The following is a 27,795-nucleotide window of genomic DNA, read 5'->3' as shown; positions in this document are numbered from 1 at the left end:
AACCAGAAGTAATTAAGACAACAATATTTCATTTACAGTACTCCCAAGCAAACCCCAAAGAGAGAGACTGACCTTGGACTTGACTGAGATTCACGGAGCTCCATGAGGCCTGGAATCTGGACGATTGGAGAAGACAAAGGTTGGGGATTGGTAAAGGGGCAAGAAACGAGGAAGAAGGGAAAGAATCGGGCGGGGAGCTTCATAAAGGAAGTAGGGGGAAGAGTCATCTAGAATGTTCTAAGAAGGTAAAGGAGCATGACTGAGGACAACTAAGGGTGAATAGATTCGATAGGTCAAGAAGAATGAACTTGACCCACCCAACAAGATCAGAAGAGGTTGGATGGGAAGTCACTGCTCAACCCCTTTTGATCCTTAATAGAACCTGCAGCCTGTCCAGGAAAACTAACAATGCGATTAAGGTGACTGCTCTTTCTGAGCTGGGCCAAAGAGCTTGGGACCAGGTGGCCCCATCGGTCCCCGATCAGCAGTGTTTTGAGGGAGAGCAGGATCATAGTCAAAGCTGTGGCCTGGGCCTTTCCCTCCAAAGACAGTGCCGTCAGTGCAGATGAAGGGAGGCCGCAGGTACATTTTTATTATCTCAATTCCAAGAACATTGTGGAACTGAGCCAGATTCTTCCCCTTTCTTGAAACTGAGTAACTTTAGATGCTATAACTCACTTGTCCATTTCTAAGAAAGTGGTAGAAATAAATAATATCTATTCTTCCTGACATGAGATCATAGTCTAAAGTGAATGCATATATAGAGTCAGGGGCAGTTGGACCCCTGGGGTGAGTGTGCTTAATGTGCTGGGAGGCAACTGTAGTTGAGAGGAGTTGCCGCGGAAAGGTGAAGCTGGCAGATGGAAGTGGGGTGCCCTGCCTGGCACAGGGAGCGTCCTGGAACCCCTGTACTATGTGGTATTGTGGTGAAGCCAGGACTAGAGTCTGCGTTCCCGCCTCTCACCTTGATCCACCCCATCCAACCATGAATGCAGGTTTGGAAAATGAGTCCAAAGAAATGGGGTGCCTCTTGCTAACGCCTGTGGTAGCTGGTCTGAGACACCCTCTCTACACCTCCTTTAACCCTTTAAGCCCCAGTCCCATCGTTCTGCCCCAGCCTCCCCCACCACATGGAGAAGGTCCTTCATCTTCTTCACCATGAACGCACCACTGCTGTGGATCACGATTGCTCACCCCTGGCTGGGGCTTCCTCCCAGAGATCAGAGCCGCACTTCCCAAAAAGTGACCAGAAATAGACCTTCGGGGAGGGCGGTGTTAAACACAACCAGAATTCTTCACTGCAGTTCCCTCCGGACCCTTCTACAGGCTGCTGGGCTTTGGGAAGAGGAGTGAAGCATGCAGGACTTCCCAAAGTTACGGGTCCATGGAATTCTTTTTGAGGAGCCTCCATCCAGGCCAACTTTCAGAATCCCCTGGACCAGGAAAACTTAGGGAAGAGCCGTGTGATGGTACCAGCACCCTGTTGAGACTTCTAGGCCAGGTGTGAGAGCTGCTCTGGCATCTTTGAGTGACTAAAATACCCGCTCTCAGCCACCACAGATTCCTTTAATTTGTCACTCTCAAAGTTCCGGGGACACCTGCCTGTTGTCACTACTGGTGACAGCCTCAAAGATGGTTTCCTAAAGTCACACTGGCTGGTCAAGCTCACTTGGCCTCCACACACAGTTCCAGCAAACTAACAACCCTCCCACCAGCACAGCTCCGCTCCCCCATCCCTGTATCAGTGAGGGCAGGACGGGAGGAGGAGGGTCCTCAAGCTGCCGGACGACAGCCTGATTCCCTCTGGCCCGCCCTGAGTTCCTTCTGCCCTTGTGTGGAAGTTGCTGCTTCTATCCCCTGGTTGTGATGTTCTAACTTCTTCTGTGGGATCGCTGGGAAAGTGAGCCTTTGAGCTGCCTGCCGAGGACACTTTCCCACGCGGTCCTTGGCAAGATCTCTCGCTGTGGGCTGGTAACTCTGCTGTGACCGCAGCGTGAAGCTGCCACCCAGAATGAAGCACCCATGGACCGTGGATCTTTTGGCCTGACCGTGAAGGTCCATTGCCCGCAGCTTGAAGGGGATCTTCCTGAGGGCGTGTGATGGTCTATATTCCTGATTCTACATTTCACGTGGAATTGAGTGCAAAGGTTCAGGATCCAAAATAAACGAGACATCAGCCCTGCCTTTGGCATTAACCAACTCATTAAATATAAAATAAACACAAGTAAATGGCTTTTAAATCTCACTGACAGAAAGCTTGGCAACTACTCTGAGATTCTAGGGGTCATTGGAGCCTCTCTCTTCAAACAGAAATCTTCCTCACGCTCCGAGGAGCAGAAGGAGACTCTGGACAAATGAGGAGGGGGTCAGGGTAACCCTTCCTCTTGAGGATGGCCCTGCAAATGCAGAGGCAGACAAGGTCTGCATGAGTGTGGCTCTGAACACAGATTGAGTCTCTGGGAAAGTGGCTGTTACTATGGACAAGGGGTTAGAAATTCAGGTCTAAGGCATTCAGCCTGCCACTGCTTCTAAATATCTAGGACCAGCCACCAAACCAACCTTGAGCTTCCCATCAGCACCTAACAATTGGCTGCTCTCAGCTGACACTCACGTGGTGTCCTAGCTCCCGTGAGCATTCTGCCCTGGCTTCTCGAGGTCCCATTAGTGATGCTGCTTGCTGAACTCTTATTTTTGCTTCCATCTATCTGTAATGTCGGCATAAAGTGGATTTTCTGGGGAAGGCGATGGACCAAGGTTAATCAATTAATTATTCTGACTCCATTTCCCGCCAAGTGTGCAAAAAACAAATGGCAATCCTTCACCAACCAGAAAGCCCAGACATGTGCACCTGTTGCCTTGTAACTTTACCTCAGCGCTAGGCTAGGTTCCAGTGATTATCAACCCCCTTTATAAAACCAAAGTGAAAAATGCACAGCTTTTGGTAAAACGCATATTTACTCAACAGCCCCTCAAAGACAGGTGTTTGCCTGAGGATGCTGTGTGTGAGCAGGACCGTTTGTAAGAGACCCAGCTCCTGTCTGGTGGCAATATTGGCTCTTACCGATTCTGCCCATTCATGTCAGTCAGACTCAAAGTCTGACTTCGTGCCAAGAAGTAAGATCTGAAACGAATCAAAGTAGCTTCCATGTATTTACAGTTTTGAAACATAGTTTTCGTGACTTAGCTTCCTAATACAGTCAAAGGGCAAAATGACAATGAAAGATACGTGTCATCAGATCTCAGAGCCATATAATTTGATCAGTAGAAAAATTAGATGTTGGTTTTTAAGTGAATTGGCATGTTTTCCTTTTCCTTTGAAAGGTTTTATTCAAAACTGAAAGTGGCTTATTTGAAATCACACAATCACGTTTCTTCTCATCCTGGGAATTTAGAACTTTATCATCCTGATTTTGAGCAGGAGAACCAGTCATGAATTGATGGACCAGTGAGATCCAGGAGGACCCCATGGCAGCCTAGTCATGCTTGTAGGATATTAAATGCCTACAGCAGGAAGCAGAGAGTATCTGGAGGGTACTCCACTCTCTTTTTAAAAAATTTCTAGGATAAAAAACTAAAACCCATCCCCAAGTTTCCATCTTTCCAACAGCCTGGGCTGAACCGTCACTCAGTGCCACTAGGTGGCATTACATCCTTTCAAGACCATTTCTTTTTGCTCTTCTATTAAGACTGGCAACAACATGTTTCTGGACAACATCAAACAGCATCTCAGACAACATCAGACAAGGGAAGCTTCTCCCAGCTAGTGCTACAGTCCACTCTATGTTGGGAAAAGTCTGGGATCACCAGTGGGGTATATCGGATATTTTGTTTCATGGCAAGGAAGATTTTGTCTTGCTCTCCACGTGTTCCACATCAAAGTCTGACAGCAACACTGCCCTCAAGAGCTGATTTCCTACCCTGACATCTCTGCTGTCCTACAGCCCAGAGGCACGACATGCTATTAGGGACCCACCAAATCCTCTTGGACACTGTCCGAGGAGCAACAGAGCCAGATCCAAGATGACCTATGGAAAATGAACATTCTGCATGTTTCCTGAAGGTCAGGCTCTGTGTGCCCTTTCAAAAGCTAGTCTAGGGCTTGAGGAGGAAAGTGAAGTGAGAGGCCAGCCTTATTTGGAGAGCTAGTTAATTTCTATTGCATGCTCCAGGCACATGGTAATAAAAGATTCCAGAACATGCTTCTCACTTCCCCAAGCTTCCTCTGCCTCTTCTCTCCTCTTTCCCTAAGGGGTAGTAATGAGATGATGGAGGTTAGTCCTCTGGGTCAGGGAATGGTGAAGAAGGAGAAAGAATGATTCTACAATCATAGTTAAACAAAAGATTTCTTGAATCATGTCTTGTCATGTAAGTGACTTATTGAAGTCCTATTAAGTTATCAAGACTATTCTTTGCTTCGCACACTGGGACACTGGATGCACTGAGACAAAAGTCCAAAAGATGAAAAACCTGAGATTACAGATCTAAAAAAATGCTAGGGTGTCAGTTTCAAAACACTGGGCTTCAAGTGTCAGCATTTTTGAGAACATTTATTAAAAGGCCTCTGCTATCCCAAGACATAGGATTCTTATTCCTGGATGAGCAGGTACACAGGGTCTCCCACTTGGATTGTCCCTGGGTTTTCCAGAACAAAATACTGTCCAAAGAGAGGTGATTTTCCATACAATTTTTGTTCAGAAGGATCACACAGGCGATAACTGCAACAAGAAAAAGATCATAATGAGTCACAGTCAAACAGAAGCAAGAGCTCAAACAGCATGTGATTGCTTCTCGGTTGATAAGTATCCGCCCCACACAGGGTGGCCAAGTTGCCCAGCTCCAGCGAGCGCCGTTCCCAGCAAGACTAACACAGCAGCGCCTCCTGTGGTTGTGCAGTAAACTGCCCGCCCAGTGCACCAACAACCGTTAAGCACAACCAGTGGCCGTATTCCGACATCTTTTCTCCAGGTAATGTTCTCTGTTTCAGCACTGAAAGATTAGGGACTCAATACGTTTGAACATACTTTATCACTTCCCTTTTCCCTCAGCCTCTCTCCTCCTGGCTTCTCCATGTCCATCATCAGAACAGCCATCTCACCCACCAGTCAGGCTCAGAGCCCTGGCTGGACTCATCTTTACACCTCCCCCCACCCCACTTTCCGTGGCTTATCCACAGTTGCCAAGTCCCGAGGCTCTTCCTGGACCATATCATTTGAGTTTGCTCACTTTTCCTCCCACCATCACAATCGCACTTCAAGCATCCTCAGATGATTGTAATACAAACTTCTTAACCAACCTCTCTTCCTCATTCTCCCCTGTCCACTTTCAACTCACTGTTAACACTACCCTATATTACTTTCTTTTCTTTTAATTGGAGTACAGTGATTTACAATGTTTCAGGTGTACAGCAAAGTGATTCAGTTATATGTATATATATATATGTGTATCTACATATTCTTCTTCAGATTCTTTTCCATTATAAGTTATTATAAGACATCGAATATAGTTCCTTATGCTATACAGTAGGTCCTTGATGTTCATCTATTTCATATGTCAACAGTTCGTAATACATTACTTTTTAAATTTTGCTCTGGTCTTATCATTTTTAGGCTCGGAAATTTTCAGTAGCTCCCCAGGACCTGAGGAATAACATTTCAGCTCTTCAGCCTGGTGTGCAAGCCTCTCTACCTGGCCCTAGCCAGCTCTTTCATACCCTCTGCCCCTCCGTGCTCCTCGGCAGCACTCCCTAGGAGTCCTCAATGCCTATCACCTTGCTTTGCATATTTCCTGGCTCACTGGTTCCTCTGAGATTCCTGTTGGATTCCCCTCTCCACTGTTCCCCAAGCATTAGACTCCTGCCCTTCTTTCAAGGCCCAACTCAAATGCCACATGTCCCAGGAAGGAAGCCCAGGAGCCCCTAGCCAGGAGTGGCTCCCTCATCCTCAGTTTTCTCTGCCTGCCCCTGGAACACTCACACACCTTGTCCTGTAGCGTCAGGGCACATGGCTCTCTACAAGCTGCAGAGACAGTGGAGAGCAGGAAATGGGACCCCCTCCCTCCCTGGTACTGCTCACACCCAATGCTGGGCCCTGCTGTCACCAGTGACCCACAATCGTTTGTTGAACAGATGAACCTGTGGGTGGGTAACAACCTCTGTCAGAAGCAGTATGAATACCTTTGTTGGGCAGAAAGTGCCAGGAGCCCCAAGAAGAGTGTACACGGAACGTGTGCGAGTAACGTGGCAGGATTCCCCGCCTCCACTGAGAGAATACTTTCCTCCAGTTTCTCATTTAAGCTAACTCCAATTTTATATCACTTTAATATTTAAAACATTTTTACAGAAAGCATTCATTTCATTCTACTGCACTTTTGGGAAAAAATAGTTGCAACGACTCAGTCCTGCTTTTGTTCATCAAATCAGAAGTGGTTAAGGAGCAAACAGAGAAGGTCAAATCTAGAGCCTTGTTCTGGAGACCCCCAGCTCCCCACCCCCTGGATGCAGACACTATGTCTGCTTTGTTTCTTGCTGTCTGCCCACAGCCTGGTACAGCACCCGGTATGCTGCAGCCCACTCCAAATAAGGTTGGTTAAGCAAATAAATAAATCAACAAGTGGGTGAGAACCATAAGCCAGCCTGCCCTGCCCTGCCTCACCGAGAACATTCCCTGGCTCTGTACTCAGGTCTCAGCCATGACCTTGGACCCTGGGAACCCAGGCACCCCTCTTAGCCCGCCTCTCCTCTGCCAGCACGTGGTACCAAGAACACCTGGGGTTCTGGGTCTGTTGGAGAGTGACCTCTTCAGGATAGGGGCAGATCACGACTTCGATGGCTTGGGGTTTCTCCCGTTTGCTCCTGGGGAGGCTCTGATTATCTCAGGGAGGGAATTAAGGGTCAGAGTTCTGAGCATCATACACTTACAGTTTGTAAAGAACATCGTACATATTCTCTTAGTCCTTATAACAAGCCTATGTGGGAATGTGTATCATCCCCACCTGATGGGGGTGCTGGGAGGGGAGTGTCTCAGAGGAGTAACCCACTTGCCCAAGATCACAGACCTAAGCGGTCAGGCTGGGGCCAGAACGGAAGTCTGGCTCACTCCATAGTCAGGACTTTCCCCCCAGGGTTTGACGCCTGGCCATCTTTCTACCTCCTGAGTACATGCCCAGGCCTGAGAAGAACTGATGGGGGTTAATACTTATTCTTCTACATAAACGTTTAGCCACCCGCGGGTACACTGCCCCTTCCATCAACCACTCACTCAGACATTCACTCCCTTACCAGGTCACTTAGGAGAGGAGGGCCCACGGGAGCTGCCATCCCTCCCAGCCAAGCCCCTTAAACTGCTGGGGTTGGCCCCAGGAGGTGGTTTGTGCAAGTGCAGGTTGGATCACCTGGTTCGCAGGCGGCCGTCTATTTCTCTGCCCAGGAATAGAAATGGGATGCGCTACGGGAGTGGAAGAGTGGCTCCGGGCTGGCCCAGCCCGCCGGGGCCTCCCTACAGCCGAGGGGAGCGGTGGCCGGCTTGTCCGCCAGCCTCCCCAGCTCCTGTCCCCACTCTGTTCCTGCCGACAACCGTCCCCGCAGGGCTGAGGAAGGACTCGGTAAATGAGATCATCAGCGACCCCTGGTGGGGCTCAGGCCGCATTGCCGGCAGTCTGTGAATTCAAGTGCGCACCAAGCTTGGTTCAAGAGACGGAAAACACAGCATCATCTCATACGTGGATCTTTCGTGATTTTTTCCCATATATATTTTGTCATTGTTGGGATTAATAAATTACCAACTCATTTTAAAGCGCCTCTCTCAGTGCACTTTCTGTTTCAATAAGCACGAAAGCATGCCATGCCTCTAAAGGGCAGGACACCGCAGGCATTTGGTTCCACATACACGGAGGTCTCCATACTCAGAAACTGTTGCCTATAAAGTGCTGTGCACCAGTGAGGGCTGCTTGGCTTACTCATTTACTGGTCGAGGCCCAGAACTTACTTGCAGGCAGGGTCCCTGGTCACTGTTGGGTCCCACTGTGGGGCACAGGTCACTTCTGAGATCTCCCAATCTCTATCTCTACGGCCAGGTCAGGAACCAAGCAGCCCTGCGAAGGCACCGCGGAGAGGAGGAGCCAAAGGCTGGGCAGGTTTGCGCTGGGCTGCTTTTAATGAAGCCTCCGAAAATGGAAAGAAGTGTCTCCAAGGTTTTCCTTCTCTCAGAAGGTGTCAGGTTGATAAACTGAGACTACTAATAGCCAGAGCCTACATGGTCATTGTGTGTTTTTATCAGCTATTTAAACATCGGGGTGGGGAGGGTATAGCTCAGTGGTAGAGTGCATGCTTAGCACTCAGGAGGTCCTGGGTTCCATTCCCAGTAACTCCATTAAAAAATAAACCTAATTACCTAATATATAAACCTGATTACTCCACCCCTAAAACAACAAACAAAAAAGAATTGCTAAATAAAAAGAAAGAAAGAAAATCATATTTATTGCTTTATTCTGATCAACTGGGAAAGTGAACCAGGAGACGTATTATTTGCTCAGTTAAATAAAGAAATGGAAGCATCAAGAAACTGACTTGCCAGTGTCATTACTGGGGGGTGACAGAGCCAGATGGGGTGGGGGGTGACTGTATCACTCCCACTAAGTCCGTCTGTCTTTAGCTCAGCCCAGCACAGCCTGACACAAGCAGATCGTGGCAAATGTCCTTATTGTCCAAGTATTCCTGTATTTAACAACATTTTTGCATCTGCAGAACAAATGAGATTTTTTTCTTTCCCTTGAAAGCTACAATGATAGACCCCCATCACTCCTGTGGGGCTCCGTGGAAGTCACTCTCCCCTAAGAAAAGAGTAATCCACTCTCCAGATTTTCCTGCCAGCAGACCAACCTCAACCAAGCTGCCCACCGCCGTGAGTATTTCAGACAAAGGCTCCCCTGGACCTATGGCCCACAGACATTCAGCAGGGCAGGGATGTACTTCTTCTCTCTCCTTGCTTGGCCACCCTGATTCTGCCTGTGAGTGACAGATCACCGTAGGTGAGGCCAGCAGAGAGGTCGCCCGCTGAAAACTGGCATTCCCGTAGCAGCACAGCCCTGGAGCGCCACAAGGACCCAGGAAGAGGGAAGGCAGTGCGGCTCCCAGCGTCCTGCAGGAGAGCCGAGGGGATGCTCTGGACACCACTTTGCTTTGCTTCCATGATTTATGTCAGGCCTTCCTCTTCCCAATTTATGTCAGGCCTTCCTCTTCCTGATTTATGGTCATTATGTCCCAGGAAGAATATAAATTACTGTATCTATGGCAATTTAAATCTCAGTAAGACACAGGAGAAGACACCTAGGCTGGCTGGCCTGTCTCCTGGGGTATTAGGAGCAATTAGGGTGGGATGTCTGGGCTACAGAAAGCCTGCAGGAGATCAGGAGAGCTGTGCTGGCTCCCGGTGACCCCACTAGCCTGCCCTCACTCTTCGCTGGGGTCAATTATCCTCCTTCTATAAACATGAGCTCCCACTTGGGGGGGGGGGAGCAGTAAGCACTGAAGATTCCGAGGTCCAGCCCAAACACAGGCACTTTCTAAATCCAGAGGGAAGGGTGCCAGACACCAAACAACGTGTTGGGAGGAGAGAGAGAAAACAAGATGTATAAAAAAGGATGCCAGTCAATTCCCCAAATCACGTGGCTGGTCTGCACACAGAATCATCCAGGCCTGGCCCAACCCACCAACTTCATAGCGAAGAAGACCCAAGGTCTGAGCCAGAGGGGGACCTGCTGATCATGAAGGTCATATGCAGCAGAGCCAGGGTTCCTGACGCCCACAGCGGGCAGCTTTCCCCAGCCCACCCTGCCTTCCTCCCCCAGGTGGCTCATCTGCAGCCACAGGAAAGTGGGAAGACCAATCGCCAGCTTGTTCTGACCACAAGTGAATGAGCATTTGGAGGAATAGCTAGTCTATCATTGCCACGTCTCTAAACCACTCCCCTCACAAGCGTCCCAGCACATCTAGTAACTCTTCCTCAACCTTTTACGATGACCATCCTCAAACAGGCAAAGAAGTTCAAATAATTTTACAGAGAACATCCATTGACCAAGCATTTGGACCCTATACATAACATGTGACTCTCTTTCCTGTATCACATATTTATCCATCCATCAATCCATTGTAATTTTTTTTACAATTCCAAGTAAGTTGCAGACTTGAGTAAACTTCATCTCCAAACAGTTCAGCTGGCATATCATTCCCCAGGGTTAAAATTTCTTTACCTTTTAGGGGGGATAAAATTTACACGGAGTAAAATGTACAAATCTTTGGTGCTCCATTGTTTTAACTTTTTACAGAACAGTTAATTAATGTCATTTTGAGCTTTGAAAAATATACAATATCCCTCAAAATGATGAAATTTGCCTCAGGCTAGTCTGTAGCCCCCTCTTGGAATGTTCCTGCAAATCCACACCCACTGGTGGGGACCCAGATGGAAAGTAGCCATTTGCTCTTCACGTCAAGAATTCCTCTCTGTACCTCCCCTCCCAACCTCCCGCCAGTCTACCTTGTCTGTGACCCCACCCCTAACGTCACTCTCTGCCATGTGGCCTGGCCCGGTGAATGCCAGCTGCCTACCTTCGGTAGCCTGGCCCTGATGCAGGATGCTGGTCTCCATGGACCACAGGTGCTGGCCTCATGCCTCGGGGCAATGTGCTGTCTGGGGCAGAGTGCTCTGCCCCAGGGCTTCAGCTTGCACAGGGAGGGGGCCAGACAGTAGCTTCTAGGACAGCAGGATTGGCAGAGAGGGGTTGGTGCTGACCAAAGGAGTCTAGACTGTCGGTTCAAAGAGGGCCATGAGCTTGGTGAGAGATGGAAGGAAGCAGACTCCCATCCTAGGGGAGGGAGTCTGATCACACAAGCCAAGCATAACCTCCTCTCCATGTGCTCTTTTGTGATGGCTTTGATCCCAGATGGCCAAATTTCCACTGCGTTCCTTCCCCAAGTCTTCCAGGGTTTGCCCAAAGCAGAGTCACCATCCTCCCCACTATCCCTCTCTACAAGTGGCACCCAAGGACACATGTCAGGGTCAAAGCCCAGGGTCTTGGGTCTGCAGAGATGACACCTGACACTCCACCTGTCATCCTGCATTCAACACCAAAGGGACCAGCAAAGACAAGCATCACTAGATCATGTTCAGGGTTTCAACAATATCCCGGCTCCAGATTTGGCAGATAACATAGAAGTGCGTGGGTCCTGAGTTACTGCTTTAGCAGTAGTAATGCAGGTTGATTATAGAAAGTTTAGAGACTACATATCAGAAGGTATATTTCCCCCATAATTCCATTACCAAGGGAGAACCTCCATTAACGTTTTGGTTTACAGCCTTACAGCCTTTTAGCCACTCAGGCATATTTATGCATTTTTAAAAGTAAAACCAAGTAAATAAAGACCGAAAAAGTCAATACTATATATGCTATCTTGAAATCAGCTTTTTAGAATTAATGTTATCATAAATATCGTTCTAAGCAATTTAAACTTATTGCCTGTCATTGTCTTTCATTAAAAAAAAAATTTGATGAAATTTTTAAGTAAACATAAAAGTAAAAATAAAAAAATAGTGCAATGAATCCCCATCTATCACCCAAGATCTATTTATCAAGATTTTGACATATTTTTCCGTGGGTCCTTTTGCTAAAATAATATACAGTACATCCCCGGATGTCACATCACTTCACTCCTATACATTTCAACATGCTTCTCCAAAATATATGGGCATTTCTTATGTCATCACAATGCCCTTATCATACCTAAGGAATTTGTGATACCACTCAGCCCATAATAAAGTTTGCCAAAATATCTAAACCATGTGTTGTTGTTGTTGTTAATTGGCGTGTTCAGACCATGAATTCTAAGTGAAAAATAAAATTAGTTGTAAAAGCAGGCATTCTGGGAACCAAAACACCCAGGAATGTTTCCCAAATTACCCAGTCACTAGGACTCCCTTCCCCTACAAGCATATATAAGCGTGACGTTCTCTCTGCTTCCTCTGAGATATTAAATCGCCTAGTCCTACCTCTTCAGGGTCTCCAGCGGCTCCTTCCTGCTCATGATGCCCGTGTCCGGATCCACTGTGGTTAAAATGCACCTGGACACACACACACACACACACACAGGGCATCATACACAGGACAAAACAGACGCTCCCCTCCCGCCCGCTCCCGGGCAGCTGCGCATGCGCCTCACCTGGAGCAAGCCATCACCCTTTTCAGTTCCACGTCGCCGATGAGCAGCTCATCCCACGAATCCTGGGGACGAAGTACCCAGTTCACGTGAGCACCTCCGAGCCGTGGCCCTGACCCACCTATGACCTGACAGCTAATGAAGTCACTTACATCAAAGATGGCGGACGTCGCGTCCGTTCCGAGAAGCCACACGCCTCCCTGTTTCCCTCCCTCTGCCTTGAAAGTCAGTTCACTCCCATGAAATGAAATGCTCCGTCTGCTCTTACTTGTAAAACTGGGTTGGAAACTCATCTCCTTCAGGAAGCCTCTGCTTGACTGGCGGAGGTGAGGAAGGCAAGGGCGGGGACTGCCGGAAGAGGTGGGTGAAAGCGAGGAGGGGGTACGGGAGGAGGGTTACTCTGGACACTAGGTTGTGTCAGAGCCCTTAGTGCACACCTGAGGTGGATTAAGATCCTTAATCATTGCCTCTGTTATCTCCTGTCTCCCCCTGCCGGATATGAACACAAGCAGCGCAGGTCAGGTAGCGTTACTTCTCTCTGCATCTCTCCTGGGGTGGAATCACAAAGCACAACTGCCCCCGAAATTCTCAGGCATTTGTCTACTGCCTGTGTCATATCGGTGCCAAATTTTCGGGGCAAATCAAATCAATCGACTGTGCCCCTCAAATCCAGCAGGGGAGAGAGAACAATACACACATGAAAAGTGAATGGTCAATATTCTTTTTTTTTTTTTTTTTTTTTTTAATTCCAGGAAAACTGAGAAAAAGCATTATAAGACAGCACCACCCCGTGTGCCGGTTTAACCATGCAGGCAAGAATCATGCTGGTGGTTTAGAGGAAGACATTGTCAGGCTGCTCTGGTCAGGGGAGGTTTCATGGAAAAGGTGAGATCTGAACTGAGTCTTCTAGGGTGGAGATTCTGAGAGGCACAAAAGAAGGGTGATGAGGACTCCGGGAAATAATGAGGAAGCACATCTGACTGTAGTCCTGACCTTCTCACGCTCAGAGAGAAAAGCAGGCTGCCTGCAGCCCGAAGACAGGAATCCAAGAGTTAAAAGCAACCTGCCCAGTCCTTTGATGATCACAAGCCAGAGACAGAGTTCCAGACCCAAAGTTTTAACTCTGATAGTATTATTCTTGATATGTGTATTGCGGACTGGTTTTGTTGGTTGGTTTTGGGGATTTCTTTTTTTTTTTTTAACTGCATGTTTCTCCAGTCTAAAAAGCTGAGCACCTCGGATTAGAGCAACCCAGCCTGTTTTGTGTACATTTCTCCACTAGGAAGCACCGTGCTTACAAAACAAAAACAAAAACAAAAACAAAAACAAAAACAAAAACAAAAACAAAAACAAAAACAAAAACATAAAAGATTCAAAGGGAAAGAAATGAGGGTTCTGACTAGGAAGTTAATTTATTATAAATTAAAGAAATACTTACAGAGCCCCTTTTATGTGCAATAAAACCTGTTGGGAATTGATTCACAGAAAAATAAGTTTAAAATTCCAGCATCAGAAAAGTATCTATTTGGCAAACCAGAGGAAAAGGAGAAAAGTATTACATGTTGAGTGCACACTGTGAGCCCAGCACCATGTTAAATACTGAGCCCATGAAAGTCTTCCTACAGAGCACATTACCTCCAGGTGATAAAAAAATTGAAACAGGAAAAGCCGGGTATGCAGAGGCACAGGCACAGCACAGAGTGGCTTTGGAGAAGAGAGGGAGCTCTTCCGGGTCTGGCGATGAGAGCAGACTTCTAGGATAGGTGGCTTTTCATCTGGGCTTTTAAAGAAGTTCCAGGGGTTTCTAAGTGGGGAAGGGGTGAGACTTGGGATGACCGGGAGATAGGAGAATACATGTTAGATTCTCAGTCCAGTTTGCAGCTTTGGAGCTTTTACTGGAAGGGCACACTGTAACAAGATTATGGAGGGACCAGAATGGTAGAGTGGGTAGTTTGGGACTTTTGAGAACTGGAGAGCCATGGAAGGCTTTTGAGCAAGGAAGTAACATTGACTGTCACAAACTTTTAAGGTAGAAGAGGTCACTCCAGTGCTCTGGGAGGATGGCTGTGGCAACATCCAGGACCACTCAGTGGCCCAGACTTGAGATAATAAAGGTGATCTAGTTGATGGCTGAGAACAGAAAGGGAGCAGATGTGGTTGGGGATGGGAGAAACATGGGAGAGGAAAGAGTCAGGGGTGGCTTGTAAGCTCTAAGCCAGGGTGATAGAAGGAATATGGTGCCCAGGACAGAAGCTATGAAGTCAAGAGAAGGAGATGTAGGGCATGGGGTGTGGAGTATCTAAGTACAAGTTTGCTAAGTCAACAGAACGGGTGGAAATGCCCAGCAGATAGTCAGAAATGTGAGCCCAGCTCTCCAGGGGGAGTCCACGGTTGGACACCTGGGAAGGACCTACAGGAGGTGACAGATGGCGCAGCTGCGGGACAGGGCACCATCAGCGAGGGAAGGTAGGGAGAGAGACGGTCAAGGCCAGAAGTTTTGGAAGCCCCTACCTGAGTGAGGAGTACAAAGGCAAACAGTAAAGGAGCAAAGGCAGTGCAGCCAGGGAGAGAAAGTTCCAGAAGTAGTACCGATAGGTCCAAGGGGCAGGGCGATGACAGGAAAAGGTCTCTGAATGAGGCAGGGCAAGGGAGGAGGGCAGCAAGGTTTCCCCAATGTGGCCCTGCGTGGGGGTTTTGAGAAGTGAGGAAGAGGAGTGGGGATGATGGGTGTGAAGGGACTCGGGGAAGGACCACAACCATGAGAGGCAGGTTCTGAGATGAGGAGGGGGTTCGCTTTCTAGAAGCCTCTGTGCAGGTCCTCAGCTTCTGGGATGGTCTGTTCTGCCCACTGCACCTGGCACCACCTGCCTCCCACATGACCGGAGCACACCCTGAATCTGCTCCATGGCTCACATAGATCATGTATTCTGTGCTGAGAGAACTTGGCTCAAAAACTAACCTGCCTCCTTGGAATCTCCTTAGAAGTCTCAGACCCTGCAATGCCCCCGGACCCCTGTGTCTCTGCCCCATCTAAATTTGTATCCTCTGCACAAAAGTCTGTACTGATCAGGTGCTCAAGAAATTGAAAAACTGAATTGTGGTGGAATATAGGACCAAGAAGTAATGCATCCTTTGGTATAATCTAATCCAACATCAAAGACTCTCATACCTTAAAAAAAAAAAAAAAAAGGTAAACCCGAGAAAAAGGGCAAGAAGGCATAGCGTTTACCTCTGCATAGACACCACACCCTGAAATTAGGATATTGGGCCTGAAGTTAGTGGCTTTAACTTTCTTCTCTAGCCGGGAGTTGAGATCCGCCAAGGATGCCTCAGAAAGAATCAAGAATGGGCAGGCATCCGCGTACACGATCTGATGGGAAAACATGAACTGTTACAACATGCCGTGGACAAAGTTGTGTCTCAGAGGTCACTGGGGTCTAGTTCCTGCAACCGTCCTCCCCCCCACTCCACCTCCCACCACAATCTAAGTATTTCTCTAGTTCTTTTTATAGAAAAAGTGACTATAGTGATTCAGAAGCCTTCAGTAGCCTTGCACATAACAGGAATTACATGATGGAGAGAAGAGAATGTGGCCTCAGAATCCCAGAGCTGCCCCTTTCTCATCCTCCAAATTCTCCCATGCTTAATAAGGTGGATGGGTTTGATGACTGGGTTACATGTGCTACAGAATACTCACTGATTCCATGGATGTTAATTTTTTATGCAAACCAATGTTCACCATGGCCACAGTAATGATATTACATAGCACTCTATGTGATACTTTCATGGTGAATTCTTACAACCTTAATCTTTGAAGGGCCAGTCTTGTCATTTTATATCTCCATGGATCTCCATACCCACGCCCGTTTGCCCACCTGTGATCTGACACACAGTTGCCGTCGCAGTATTAAAGGGCTAGACTCCGCATGCAGTTACAGATGGAGTAGGAGATGTACTGGCCTAGAGCAGTTTTGAAGCCTTACTCGCACCAGGAGGCTTACATAAATCGGAAGGAAGATGCTCCTGGGAAAAAAGTGCAAGAGTCCCCAGATCAAGAAACACAGAGGGTGCTCCCAAGGGAAGGGCTCTATTTTTTGCCTTTTGCTTGCAACAAAAGCAATGGCAAAGTGACAGAACTGAGCTCAGCAGACACAATGCCCTGATCTCTGCTCCCAAGGAAGCTGGCCTTCTATAGGATGCACCAAAGGCCAAAGCCAAGGGGTGCTGGTCTGACCTGATCGGTGGGCAGGAACACGTCCTCTATTTGGTGAGAATTTCTTGGTCGCATGTGGGGCTCGAAGTGCACCAGGCGGTAGGGCTGCGTCTTCAGGAAACTTGTGATCCACTGGGCTGCGGCCTCGCCACAGTCCCTGCCCTCGATCTCCAGGCCATGCACTCTGCCAGGGGGTGACAGGAGCAAAGAACAGACATGGCTTTGAAAATCTGGACACCCTACGTATCCTGTGCTTATCAGAAAGGCTGCACCAGGCTCTGATGCCGCTGGAATTCCTTTGTTATCAAAAGACATCATTTTAGCCTGGCCCTGCCTCCGGGCCACTGTGGAAGCCCAAATGAAGACACGGTTTCAAGCCTTGTTTTCCCCATTTTTTTTTAATTGAAATATAGTTGCTTTACAATATTATGTTAATTTCAGGTGTACAGCATAGTGATTCAGTATTCTTGCAGATTATACTCCATTATAAGGCATGACAAGATACTGGGTACCTTGTATACTACAAGTTGTACACTGTACTATACAACGTGCATATTACAAGTTATTACAAGATACTGTATATGCTATGCAGTATATTCTTAGTGCTTATCTATTTTATAAAACAGACTGATATATAACTGTACCTCCCTGCCTGGAAGGAATACAGGCAGGATAAAATGAGATCATGTATTTGAAAAGTTAGTGAGTTCTCCAGAAGAAACCTAACATATTAGGATAAAGTAAAATTATAATTACTGTAAAATCTGGTTCAACCAGAAATCTTTATTAACAGAGCTGGGTCTACTTTGCCAGTATATTAATAATAAAACCAGTGCAGCAATGTACGTGAAAATATTCTGTAATATCTAAAACTTATAAATAATAATTGATTGCTGGGACTAACTCTGTCCGATTTGAAGCCTCCTCCTCCCTGATATACACTGGGCAGAACTGTTTGGGAATTACATGTATTTCAAAGACGAAAACAAGAAACACTTAGTATTGGCCAGTGTTTCCCACGTGTAAGACCACTACCACTGTGGGTATTCGAGATTACTGTAGGTGGTGCCTGGGTGTACCAGGAAATAATGGTGAATTATATGGAAAGAAAGTGATTCTTTTCAGCTTAGTGTTAACTGTCTTTAACTTCTAGCAATACCTGATAATAACCTCTTTTTTAAAAAAAAAAGAAAAGAACAGACCTCAGGTACAGAGACCTCTTTAGGCAATAGCTTCTAGCTGGAATTAGGTAACATTTTATTTGTAGTATATTTATTTCAGTTACCTTCTAGTCCCACCAAATTATATAGGTAACCATACAAGATTTCCTTTGAAAATAAACATATTCAAGGTTTTTTAAAAGTTGAATGAATTTAAAGAAAAACATTAAGTAAATAAGAGTAGAGGTGGTTTATAATTCGACCCACATCATAGTCATGTTATGCAAATGTCTGAAGTTTGGGAAAGAGGAGAGTCAAGGAGATCTGCTTGGATGAGCATCTTGTTTCCACAAATGACTAGCTCAGTGACCTAGGAGTTACTTTTTTTTCCTATGCCTCAGTTTCCTCATATATATAATGGGGATAAAATCACAACCCTCTTGTAAGGATTAGGGATAATCTATACGAAGTCCCAAAAACAATTCTTCGGTTTTATATCTGCTCAGTAGATACCAGTAATTACTCTTTTTTTCAGTTATTTCAAGTTATCTTTGTATAGTTACTCCATAAATCAAATATGTAATTAAACAAAAACACCTATTCTTTAATAGTAAGTATTTTATATTATAAAATATATTAATGATTTTTTATATTTTTATAAAAATATATACTTAATATATTTCCATATAATTTTCCCAGCTTTATTTCATATAATTGACATACAACATTGTGTAAGTTTAAGGCATACAACGTGCTGATTTGACACCCTTATAGATTGCTAACTGTCTACCACAGTACTGTTAGTTAACACCCCATTCACCTCATATAATTAACATTTCTTTTCTGTGGTGACATTTAAGGTATACTCTCTCAGCAACTTTCTTTTTCCTTCCAGTTTCATTGCAATGTAACTGATATACAGCACTGTATAAGCTTAAAGTATAAAGCATAATGACTTGACTTACATCATCAAATGATTAGCACAGTAAGTTTAGTGAACATCCATCATCTCCTATAGACACAAAACAGAGGAAAAATATATTTTTCCTAAAAAATATATATTTTTTTTCCTGATGATGACTGTCAATTATGTAATATAGTATTGTTAACTATAATAACCATGCTGGACATTAGGTGCCCAGAATTTATTCATCTTTTAACCAGAAGTTTGTTTTCTTTGACAAACATCTCTCCATTTCCTCAGCCTCCAGGACTGGAAACCACTGTTCTATTCTCCGTTTCTATGAGTTCAGCAGTTTTAGAACATATAAGTGATCTCATACAGAATTTCTTTCTCTGTCTGACTTACTTCACTTAGCGTAACACCCTCAAGGTCCTCTTTGCTTTTGCAAATGGTAGGATTTTCTTTTTGCTTTTTTCTCATAGCTAAATATTTCATTGTTTTATATATATATATATCTTTATTCATCCATAGGTCAGCACTCAGGTTGTCAGTTATTGTGAATAATGCTGCAATGAACATGGGAGTGTAGATATCCCTTTGAGATCCTGATTTCATTTCCTTTGAATATACACCCAGAAGTGGGATTGCTGGATCGTATGGTAGTTCTATTTTTAACTTTTTTGACAACCCTCCATACTGTTTTCCACAGTGTCTGCAGTATGGAGTTTCCTCAAAAAAGCTAAAAATAGAATTACCACTTGAATTTTGACAGAGATTGCATTGAATCTGTAGATCGCTTTGGGTAGTATAGACATTTTAACAATGTTAATTCTTCTAATCCAAGAGCACAATTTATGTCTTTGGTATAGGTTAGTGGAAGATTATTATGATTCTTTGGTGATACCGTTTTATTGATTTTTCACGCTTCTTGGAGTTTTGTGGTGCTGGCTTTGCATTTGAAGTAGCAGTCACCTCCTCCAGCCTTTACCAACTGCCCTCCGGAAAGAAATACCTTGTATCAGCCCTGCTATGGATTCTGAGGCTTTATCAAGCCTTCTACGGATACACCTACTCCATGCTTCTTGTTCTCTTATTGCAGAATTCTTAAGCTTGTACGCCTTCTTTCAGTCCTGCAACCCATCAGGCCAAGCACTGTCAATCTCCCTTTTTTTCCTTCAAAATTAACACAAAAGCTCAAGTCTGTGCTCCTTCCTTGGCCTGCAGATTCAGGCTTATCTTACTGCATGTGCTCACTAGCTGTCTGCCAAAGCTTTCCATCAGGAGGGCACACTGGGAGCCAGCCGGGGAGAGGGGGGTGTTATGGGTGAGTTGTGCTGAGAGCTGGGGGTACCTGTGGGGCCAGTTGGGGGTGTCAACTGAAAAAAGACTCACAACATGAGAGCTGTGAGTTCAGTTTTATTTGGGGCCTTGCTGAGGGACTGTAGCCCAGGAGACAGCCTCTCAGATAGCTCTGAGGAACTGCTCAGAAGAGGGGAGACAGGCAAGATCAGTATGGATATGATTTTGGTGAAGGGGGGTATGTGCAATCAAGAACACATCTTAGAAAGTTGCTGCTAGTCATGAGGAGCAGGTGTCTCTGTTAATGATTTTACTGCTTTTCTAGGTATGAGAAGATGCAAGAAATTGGGTTCATAAAATTTTTTCCTGAAAGTACAGATACCTAAAAGCCTGTTCTGCCAGTTTTTCCCAGAGCACAGAGGGCCTCATTCCTGATCTCCGCCCTGAACTCCTTTCAGGGTGTGTTGAAGGTCAGTGACTACAGTGGCTAGTGACCTTGTTCTTGTGGAACCCGATGGGGGGGGCGACATTTTTTTGTTGTCAGTGGAATCCACTGGTGACGTGATCCCAGCAACTCAAGGGCAGGCGTCTTGATGGAGTCCGCAGTGCAGTTAGCAGGGTCCGCATCCCTTTAATGCTCTCTGAGAGTGCTGTCTGCTGCTTTCCCAGCCTCTCCCCACCCCTCCATCATGCAGCTCATGACTCAGTCCTCTGGATGCGGTGAGAGAGAAATAATGTCCCACACAGCTGAAGAAGCCGGATGTTCACTTACACACTCTCTGCTTCCTCTGTGGAAGAAATCATTGGCAGCGGTATCTCGCTTGGCCCTAAGCTGTGCTGCCTTCGGGGAGGGATGACGGGGGTGGATAAATCAAACTGTTTTTCTTTCCCTCTCCATTGCATTCAAACTTGTTTTTGGGTTTTTTGTTGTTGTTGGGTCTTTTGTTTTTGTTTTTGTTTTTTTTTTTTTTTCTCTAACAGAGTGCTGGAACTTCTGTGCTAGAAACCTGGATTACCACAAAGGCTCTCTTGTCCGTGGGTGATTGTCTAAGATAGTGTTTTGCAGGGGCCCCCAGACTGCAGCCCAGAGGGTCTGGAGCCAGTTCACAGGCCACTGCTGGGCCCAGGGCTGGGACCGAGGTCTGTATGCCTATTAGCCAATGCACAGGTAGGCGAGACTCCTCCCAGGTCCCTTGGGTCTGGTGCTGGGTCCCACAGCTCCCACGAAGGCACTTTTGTCCAGGGACGGATGCCAAATTGTTGCTGAGGGGAAGGACACAAACCAGGGGCATCTTATTCTTCCATGATGCTGATGTCAGTCCTATTTAATTTAATTGCTCTTTATATTAAATAAGAAGTTATTATTTCTCCTGGGTTTGAGCAGCCTCAGCTGTGTCTCTGGGCCCAGCATTCCATTAACACACTGTCCCCAAAATCCAAGCAAACAAAAAATCCAAATGTTCCTAAAACCTTTGACAAAGATGATATAGGTACAGTTTGAGACTGTTTGCCTGAAAAACCCACAAAAAAGTCCTACTTCTCTGTTTCCCATTAGTAGCTGGCACGGCTTGTGAGAAAATCAAGTAACAACCTCAGCTGTAGAACAAAAGTACTGACTATGATCATGATCTTTTGAAGGTGACCCTGGGGTCCCCCAAACTCACCAGAAGTCTTTAGGAACCTGCGGGCTGAAGTTACAGGTCCTTCCCAAGAGAATGACCTGGGTTGTTAAAGGACACCTGAGTCCAAAGGGGCCTTGGTATCTTTACCCTAAGGGTCTGCAAACTACTCTGGCATGTCTAAGCCTTCTTATTTTGCAATTTCCAAACATGCTCTTGTGTAGTCTTTTGGGCATGGACCAAAAGCCTGTGTGAGACCATGAAAAAACTTTCCACATAATTTCAAGGGAACAAATTATTAAATGAAAAAAAAAATTTAACCACAAGAAAGTATGGGTAAATATCTAACCATGGCAGACAAACAGGAACCAGGATTTGGAGAAATATGAAATACAAATTGCAACAGGCGTATTCAAAAGGAGGGATAAACTGGGACTTTGGGATGGGGAGATACAAACTATTATGTATAGAATAGATAAACAACAAGGTCCTACTGTATAGCACAGGGAACTATATTCAATGGCTTATAGTAACCTGTAGTGAAAAAGAATATGAAAAAGAAGATATATATATATATATACACACACATATATATATATATAATAACTGAATCACTATGATACACCAGAAACGAACACAACATTGTAAATTAAATACACTTCAGTAAAAAAGGGAAAATAAATAAATAAAGTATGTCCAAAGGGAGAAAAAAAAGTTTTGCCTCAGACAATCAAAAATACAAATTAAATCAATAAGAAATTACCTTTTCCCCCACAAAATTGACAAAATGTTTTTGAACACAGTGGTCAGAATGCAATAAGACAGCCATGCTTATAAACTGCTGGTGGGTATACAGCTGGAATAACCATTCTACAAAATGATTTAGTAGCGTACATCAAAAGTCTATGGGCCCCAAACTCTTGTTACTAGCAAAACCACTGCTCAAGTCTTTTCCCTAAGGAAATAATACGACGTATGAATAAAGATTCATGCCAAGTTATTCATCACATTCTTCTTCATACCTGGAAAAACTGAAATCAATCCAAATGTTTAATCATGGGGATGTGTTAAAATGCATTAGGGACACCCATGGAATGAAATACAATGCCAACACAAAAATGCTATTTTTTGAAGATTTTTTTTTAGCAATCTGAAAAAAAACGCAATATATCCACCTAAGTATATAAACAGTACTGAAGACTCTGTTTTCCTGCACTGTTCCAATTTGGTTTTGAAAGTATTAGCCATCGAGACTGGAAGAAAATATGTCAAAATATGAATTAGAACTATCGCAGATGGTTTTTGTTGTCTTCCTATTTTTCAATATTTTCCATTTTCTTAACAATGAATATGTATTACTTTTACAATCAAAAAACCACCAAATTAAAATAAAAACATATCACTATGTTTAAAACTCTGATATTATAGAAATTATATTGGTTTTTGCATTTTATGAACTTTTGGGGGTATTTAGACATCTTTCAGCTAAACTCTATTTTTTGATGTGATGTTATTTTCTTCGTGGACTAATTTAGCATTTGCGTTGCATTTTAATTCAAAATGTGACAACTGTGACCAGAGTATAATTAGACTGTATTTTAATTTTCCCAGAATAAGATAAAAGATCATTTCTAGACATGACTTCTTAAAAGCAGAGCTAGTTTTCCTGTAATAATTGCTCCCTTGCTGTCCTTCTGATGTTGGGGAAACAGCCTCTGTTCAGAGCAGCCTCCTGGCTGAATCTCCACCCCTATTATGATGCGGACCCCTGGGTATCTGCAGGTCAGGTCATTCGTCCAGTTGTAGGTGTTCTTTTCTATTTTGGAACTTCCTTTCATTAGAACTAAATACCATAGGTCACATAGCCATTTGTGACTCCTCCCATGACTCAGATTTAGAAGGTTCTCGGTCTTTCCAAGCAACATAGAGATAATTCCAAGGTGACAGATATATCGATGTAACCTCACTTCTGCCAGGACCGTCTCCCCACTTCCTCCCACCCCATCTGTGTCCTTTCTCCTTTGGTTATTTTTCTCTGGTTGTCAATGCTGTAATATGCTTTTGTTCCTATAGTTTTCTGCATCAGACTTTTATGTTTCTCAGCCCAACATCAATACACATTTCTGAAGCTGCTTCCTTTCCTATCTTCTTTTCTTTTCTTTTTTAAAATTTTTAATTAGTGTAGGTACTGGGGATTGAACCCAGGACCTCTTGCATGCTAAGCATGTGCTCTACGACTGAGCTATTTCCCTCTGCCATTCCCACCTTTTATTTTTTATTTATTTTTGGCTTCAATGTTTAGGATGTTTCCCTTTTTTAAATTAATTTATTTTTTAATTGAAGTATGGTCAGTTACAATGTGTCAATTTCTGCTATACAGCATAATGTCCCAGTCATACATATATATATACATATATCCATTTTCATATTCTTTTTCATTAAAGGTTATTACAAGATATCAAATATAGTTCCTCCCTGTGCTATACAGAAGAAATTTGTTTTTTATCTATTTTTATATATAGTGGTTATCATTTGCAGATACCAAATTCCTAAATTTTAGATTGTCATGATGTTAAGGACTTGACCCAACATACAGTATATACGCAATCAATGGTTAATTATTGACAGCATTTTTCTGGAGTCTCTCCACAGTTCACACCTTCCCAGACCTTCATGAACAAATTCTCACGCAAGGATTAAGATCTAGGCTTTCCTTACCTGCACTTGTGCACAGCGTTGGTTATGGGTGTCTGGATGGGCAGCCGCAGGTCCTTGGTGTAGGCTGCACTGAGGGTCAGGGTGTCACCCTCACAGGTCGGGGAAATCAGGACCAGGCGGGGCTCCTGTCGAGCAGTAACCATATTCCCCACCTTGTTGATCACCATCCAAAACCTGCCATTTTCAAAACACAGGATTTGCATGGACCATCACGACAGGCAGGCAGCCCGTCTCTGGGGGTTCTTCAGTGATGCACTGTCATCTTTGATGTCCTCACTGCAGGCCTGGCGTGGGGGAGTTGTGTGTGTGTGTGTGTGTGTGTGTCCTAAACATCAGCTCAGCAGCACAGCAAGACTAAGTCTGGCAGTTAATATCAAAGTGTTGAATAATTGCTCAAGCATCCAATGTGGTATCTGCAAAACATTTTGAGCTCTGGATGGCTCAGAAATCAAAGAAGCTTTTACATGCTCATCTCAACTGCCAGGAATTTTCATAAACATGCACTAAGGCGATGACAGGAATCCATCTCACAGGAAGACCCTAAGGGTCCAAGGAAGCATGGTGCCCAGCATGAGGAGGCACTGGGCCCCTGCTGATGGAAACAAGGCGCCGCTCTATTGCTCTCAGAGCAGGGGGTCAAGTTGACCAGCAAACAATGCCCCTTACACTTCGCCAAATCCACCCCCACCTTTCAAAAAAAATTCATGTTTCAATATTCAGAGCTGTGACTTCCGCAATTTGTTAAAAGGCCTATTGTTAATATAGACGATATTTTTTTTTTTTTTTGGCCCAGGACTTAGGGTCTAGCGGTACTTCCCAGAACAAAGATAAACAGAGAAATGAGAACAACAGAAAGAACTGTTTCCAGAAAAAGAATCACATGTTTGCATAGGTGACCCTTCAGCTCCCAAGGAAGCTAAACACATTGACATTTTGGTCATTTCGATGCCCACTGAATGGAATGGTTACAATGATAGAAGTGAGCTTGTGCACTGGGGCTCCGTGACATAAGGAAAAAATACAGCGGATACTTTAGATCATCACCTCCAGCTGGTCATCCTGGTTGCCTTTTCGGCTACGCTAGAAAAATCAAGTTGGTGTAAGCTCTTTTCCGAGGGAATCCTCTCGTATCAGCCCCTCTTATCCTGGACACAGACAGAGCTCTGCCCTGTCCCAGATCTGATCATGTCACCCACCCCCTCATGCAAAATCTGCCCCATGGTTTCTGCTTTCAAAATAAAATCCTAACTCTTCAGCGAGGCAGACAAGGCCCCTCATAATCCAGCTGCCCTCCCAGCCAGTCTCACCTCCTGTGCCCTCACACATGTCAGACTGTCGTTTCTTTTTTAATTTTTTCATTGTGGTAAAATATATACTACATAAAATACATGGCATGGTCTCAGGTATATACACAGGAGAATGGAAAACAGGGACCTCAAACAGGTACTTGTTCACACATGTTCACAGCGGCATTATTCACAACCCCAAATGGTGGAAACAACCGAAGTGTCTAACAACAGGGAAAGGACATTAAAAAATTATTTTTAACCATTTGTAATTGCACAACTCAGCAGCATTAAGTACATTCACAATGTTGTGCAACCATCACTGCTATCTATTTTCAGAATCTTTTCATCACCCCAAACTGAAACTCGATCCATTAAGCAGTAACTCCCCATTCCCTCCTCCTCCCAGCCCCTTGGCAACCTCTAATCCACTTTCTGTTTCTGTGAATTTGTCTATCCTAGATATTTCATAAAACTGGAATTATACAATATTTGTCCTTTTGTGTCTGGCTTATTTCACTTAACATGATGTTTTCAAGATTTATCTCTGCTGTAGCCTGTATTGGAACTTCATTCCTTTTTGTGGGTGAATAATATTCCAGTGTGTGTATATACCATATATTGTTTATCCATTCAGCAGTGGAGGACATTTGGGTTTTGTGAACAATGATCTTTTCACTATGGTGAATAATGCCACCATGAACATGGGTGCGCAAGTATTTATTTGAGTCCCTGTTTTCAATTCCTTTTGGTCAATACCTCAGAGTGGACCAGCCTTTCTGCCAGGATACCTATCCTCCAAGCCCAGTGTTTTTCCCACTCTCCAGAATGTTCCTCTCCCAAACCACTTGCCTGGAAAATTGAAATTTTCAGTTCTAGCTATGAAGTGGTGCCTGACCACCCCAAACGGTTCCTGGTGTTCTGTCCTCTGTGCTCCTGGGCACCTGTCACGTTGAGTCAGTCATCACAGAGGACTGCAAGCCTTTTGTTTCCTTCTCTTGATCACATTTTCTGATAATGTGATGATAAAAAGAGCTCACCATTCCATTCTGTCATGAATTGCCCTCCGTCTGGGGAGCAGGAGGGGGTAAAAGTTACAGCCCCCATCAGTCCTGCCTGTTACCTGTGGAAACTGCGAAGGATGGTCTGGGAGGCAGTTTAAAGTGCAGCCTTACAATGAGGCCCAGGGCTGGCGGGAAGCCAGACCCAGAAGAGGACAAAGCTGCTTGCTCCGGGCCTTTACAATCTTCGCTGAACCCTAGAAATTCACAGATCGTGACTACCTGGGTAGGACAAGAATAAAACCACTATTTACAAAGCACCAGTGTGCTGAAGGAAACCACACCCTGGGTCCACTGCTGGGTGGCTCTGAATCTCAGTTTCCTTATCTATAAAAGGGTGCGTGAGAAAACTGGGGAAAATAATGCCTGCAGTAGCGCTTTTTAAGGTGCAAGAAGCTTAAGCTTTAATTGCTGTCATTATGATTCCATGCTCCACCTTGGTGCGCTCTTGGAGGGCTGGGCTCCGTGTGGCTCCAAGTTTCCCCAAGTTCTTAAGGGACAGTTACTAAAAATAAATGGCGGGGACCAATCCCGTGAAGCTCGCGGCTTCCGCTAGACGGAGTTTGAGAAGCGTGCTCGCTCCCTGGCACACACATGTGGACCCCGCGCAAGCTGTGAAAGAGCGGGTGGGAGGTGGAAACGCAGCCGCCTCCGGAAGGCGGTCGGCTCCTGCGTCTGCAGTTGGGCGGTGATGGCCTCTTTTTCTCTTTTTTCTTGCCCCTGGCCCCCAGTTCCCACTTTCTATGTAAGACAAGGACCTGATGCTCCCCCGCTCCCGCCCGCGTCCAGGGCACACCCCGCGCTGTTCTCGCGCCCGGGCTCGGCCCTACCTGTCCCGCAGGTGGCCGCTGCGCAGCCCCAGGGCCGTGCACTCCGCCGCGCTCACAGACACCCCACTGCAGGACTTGATCGGGTAGATGCAGAGCTGCGCCACGGTGCCCACCTGCTGCAGCCTCCGGCGCCGCCTGGGCCGCGCCCGGCGCCAGACGACGGCCCCCAGCGCCACCGCGGCCAGTCCCAGCGGGGCGACCGCGAGCCAGCCGGGCCTTGGGCGCCCGGGGAGGCCGAGGCGGGCCAGCACAGACGAGCCGGCGGCGCCCATGGCCCCGCGATCGCGGGCGCGGCTGGGACTCCGGTGGGCCACACTCTGGACGCGCCAGCAAAAGCCTGGCCGGAGCGCGGCTGCCGCCCGGGGCTGCTGGGGGAGGTGCGGCCCTTGGCCCCGAGTTCAAAGGGAGGGCGGCTCCTGAATCCCTTCCGGGCCGATCAGGTCATCGCGTCCTTCTCCTGAGGGGTGGCCCCTAGGACGCTGCGGCTGGGAGGTGGTGGC

The 27,795-nt window shown here is 45.7% G+C and overlaps 1 protein-coding gene across 15 annotated transcripts; it reads right to left on the bottom strand.

Moving 5' to 3' along the window:
- Positions 1-4,528: 4,528 nt before the first annotated feature.
- On the bottom strand, positions 4,529-27,795 carry MTARC1 (mitochondrial amidoxime-reducing component 1). 15 transcript variants are annotated; one of them, XM_074351643.1, is made up of 9 exons: positions 27,296-27,794; positions 24,119-24,292; positions 16,440-16,602; positions 15,435-15,575; positions 13,644-13,669; positions 12,358-12,553; positions 12,209-12,270; positions 12,039-12,110; positions 4,529-4,715 (listed from the first exon to the last, which is right to left on the bottom strand). In XM_074351643.1, the coding sequence occupies exons 1-9, from the start codon at positions 27,565-27,567 to the stop codon at positions 4,586-4,588; spliced, it is 1,236 nt and encodes a 411-aa protein (XP_074207744.1). In that variant the 5' UTR covers positions 27,568-27,794; the 3' UTR covers positions 4,529-4,585. The 15 variants fall into 15 exon arrangements, 9 of the variants coding, with proteins under 9 accessions (XP_074207744.1, XP_074207742.1, XP_074207746.1 ...); XR_012501803.1 differs by having other exon boundaries at positions 4,651-4,715; positions 12,474-12,553; positions 27,296-27,788; XR_012501805.1 differs by lacking the exon at positions 4,529-4,715 and adding an exon at positions 5,354-10,245 and having other exon boundaries at positions 12,474-12,553; positions 27,296-27,788.

The sequence above is a fragment of the Camelus bactrianus genome, chromosome 23 (assembly GCF_048773025.1).
Source record: "Camelus bactrianus isolate YW-2024 breed Bactrian camel chromosome 23, ASM4877302v1, whole genome shotgun sequence".
Taxonomy (NCBI): Eukaryota; Metazoa; Chordata; class Mammalia; order Artiodactyla; family Camelidae; genus Camelus; species Camelus bactrianus.
The sequence above is the reverse complement of the archived record's forward strand: the minus strand, read 5'-3'. Positions and strand labels throughout refer to the sequence as shown.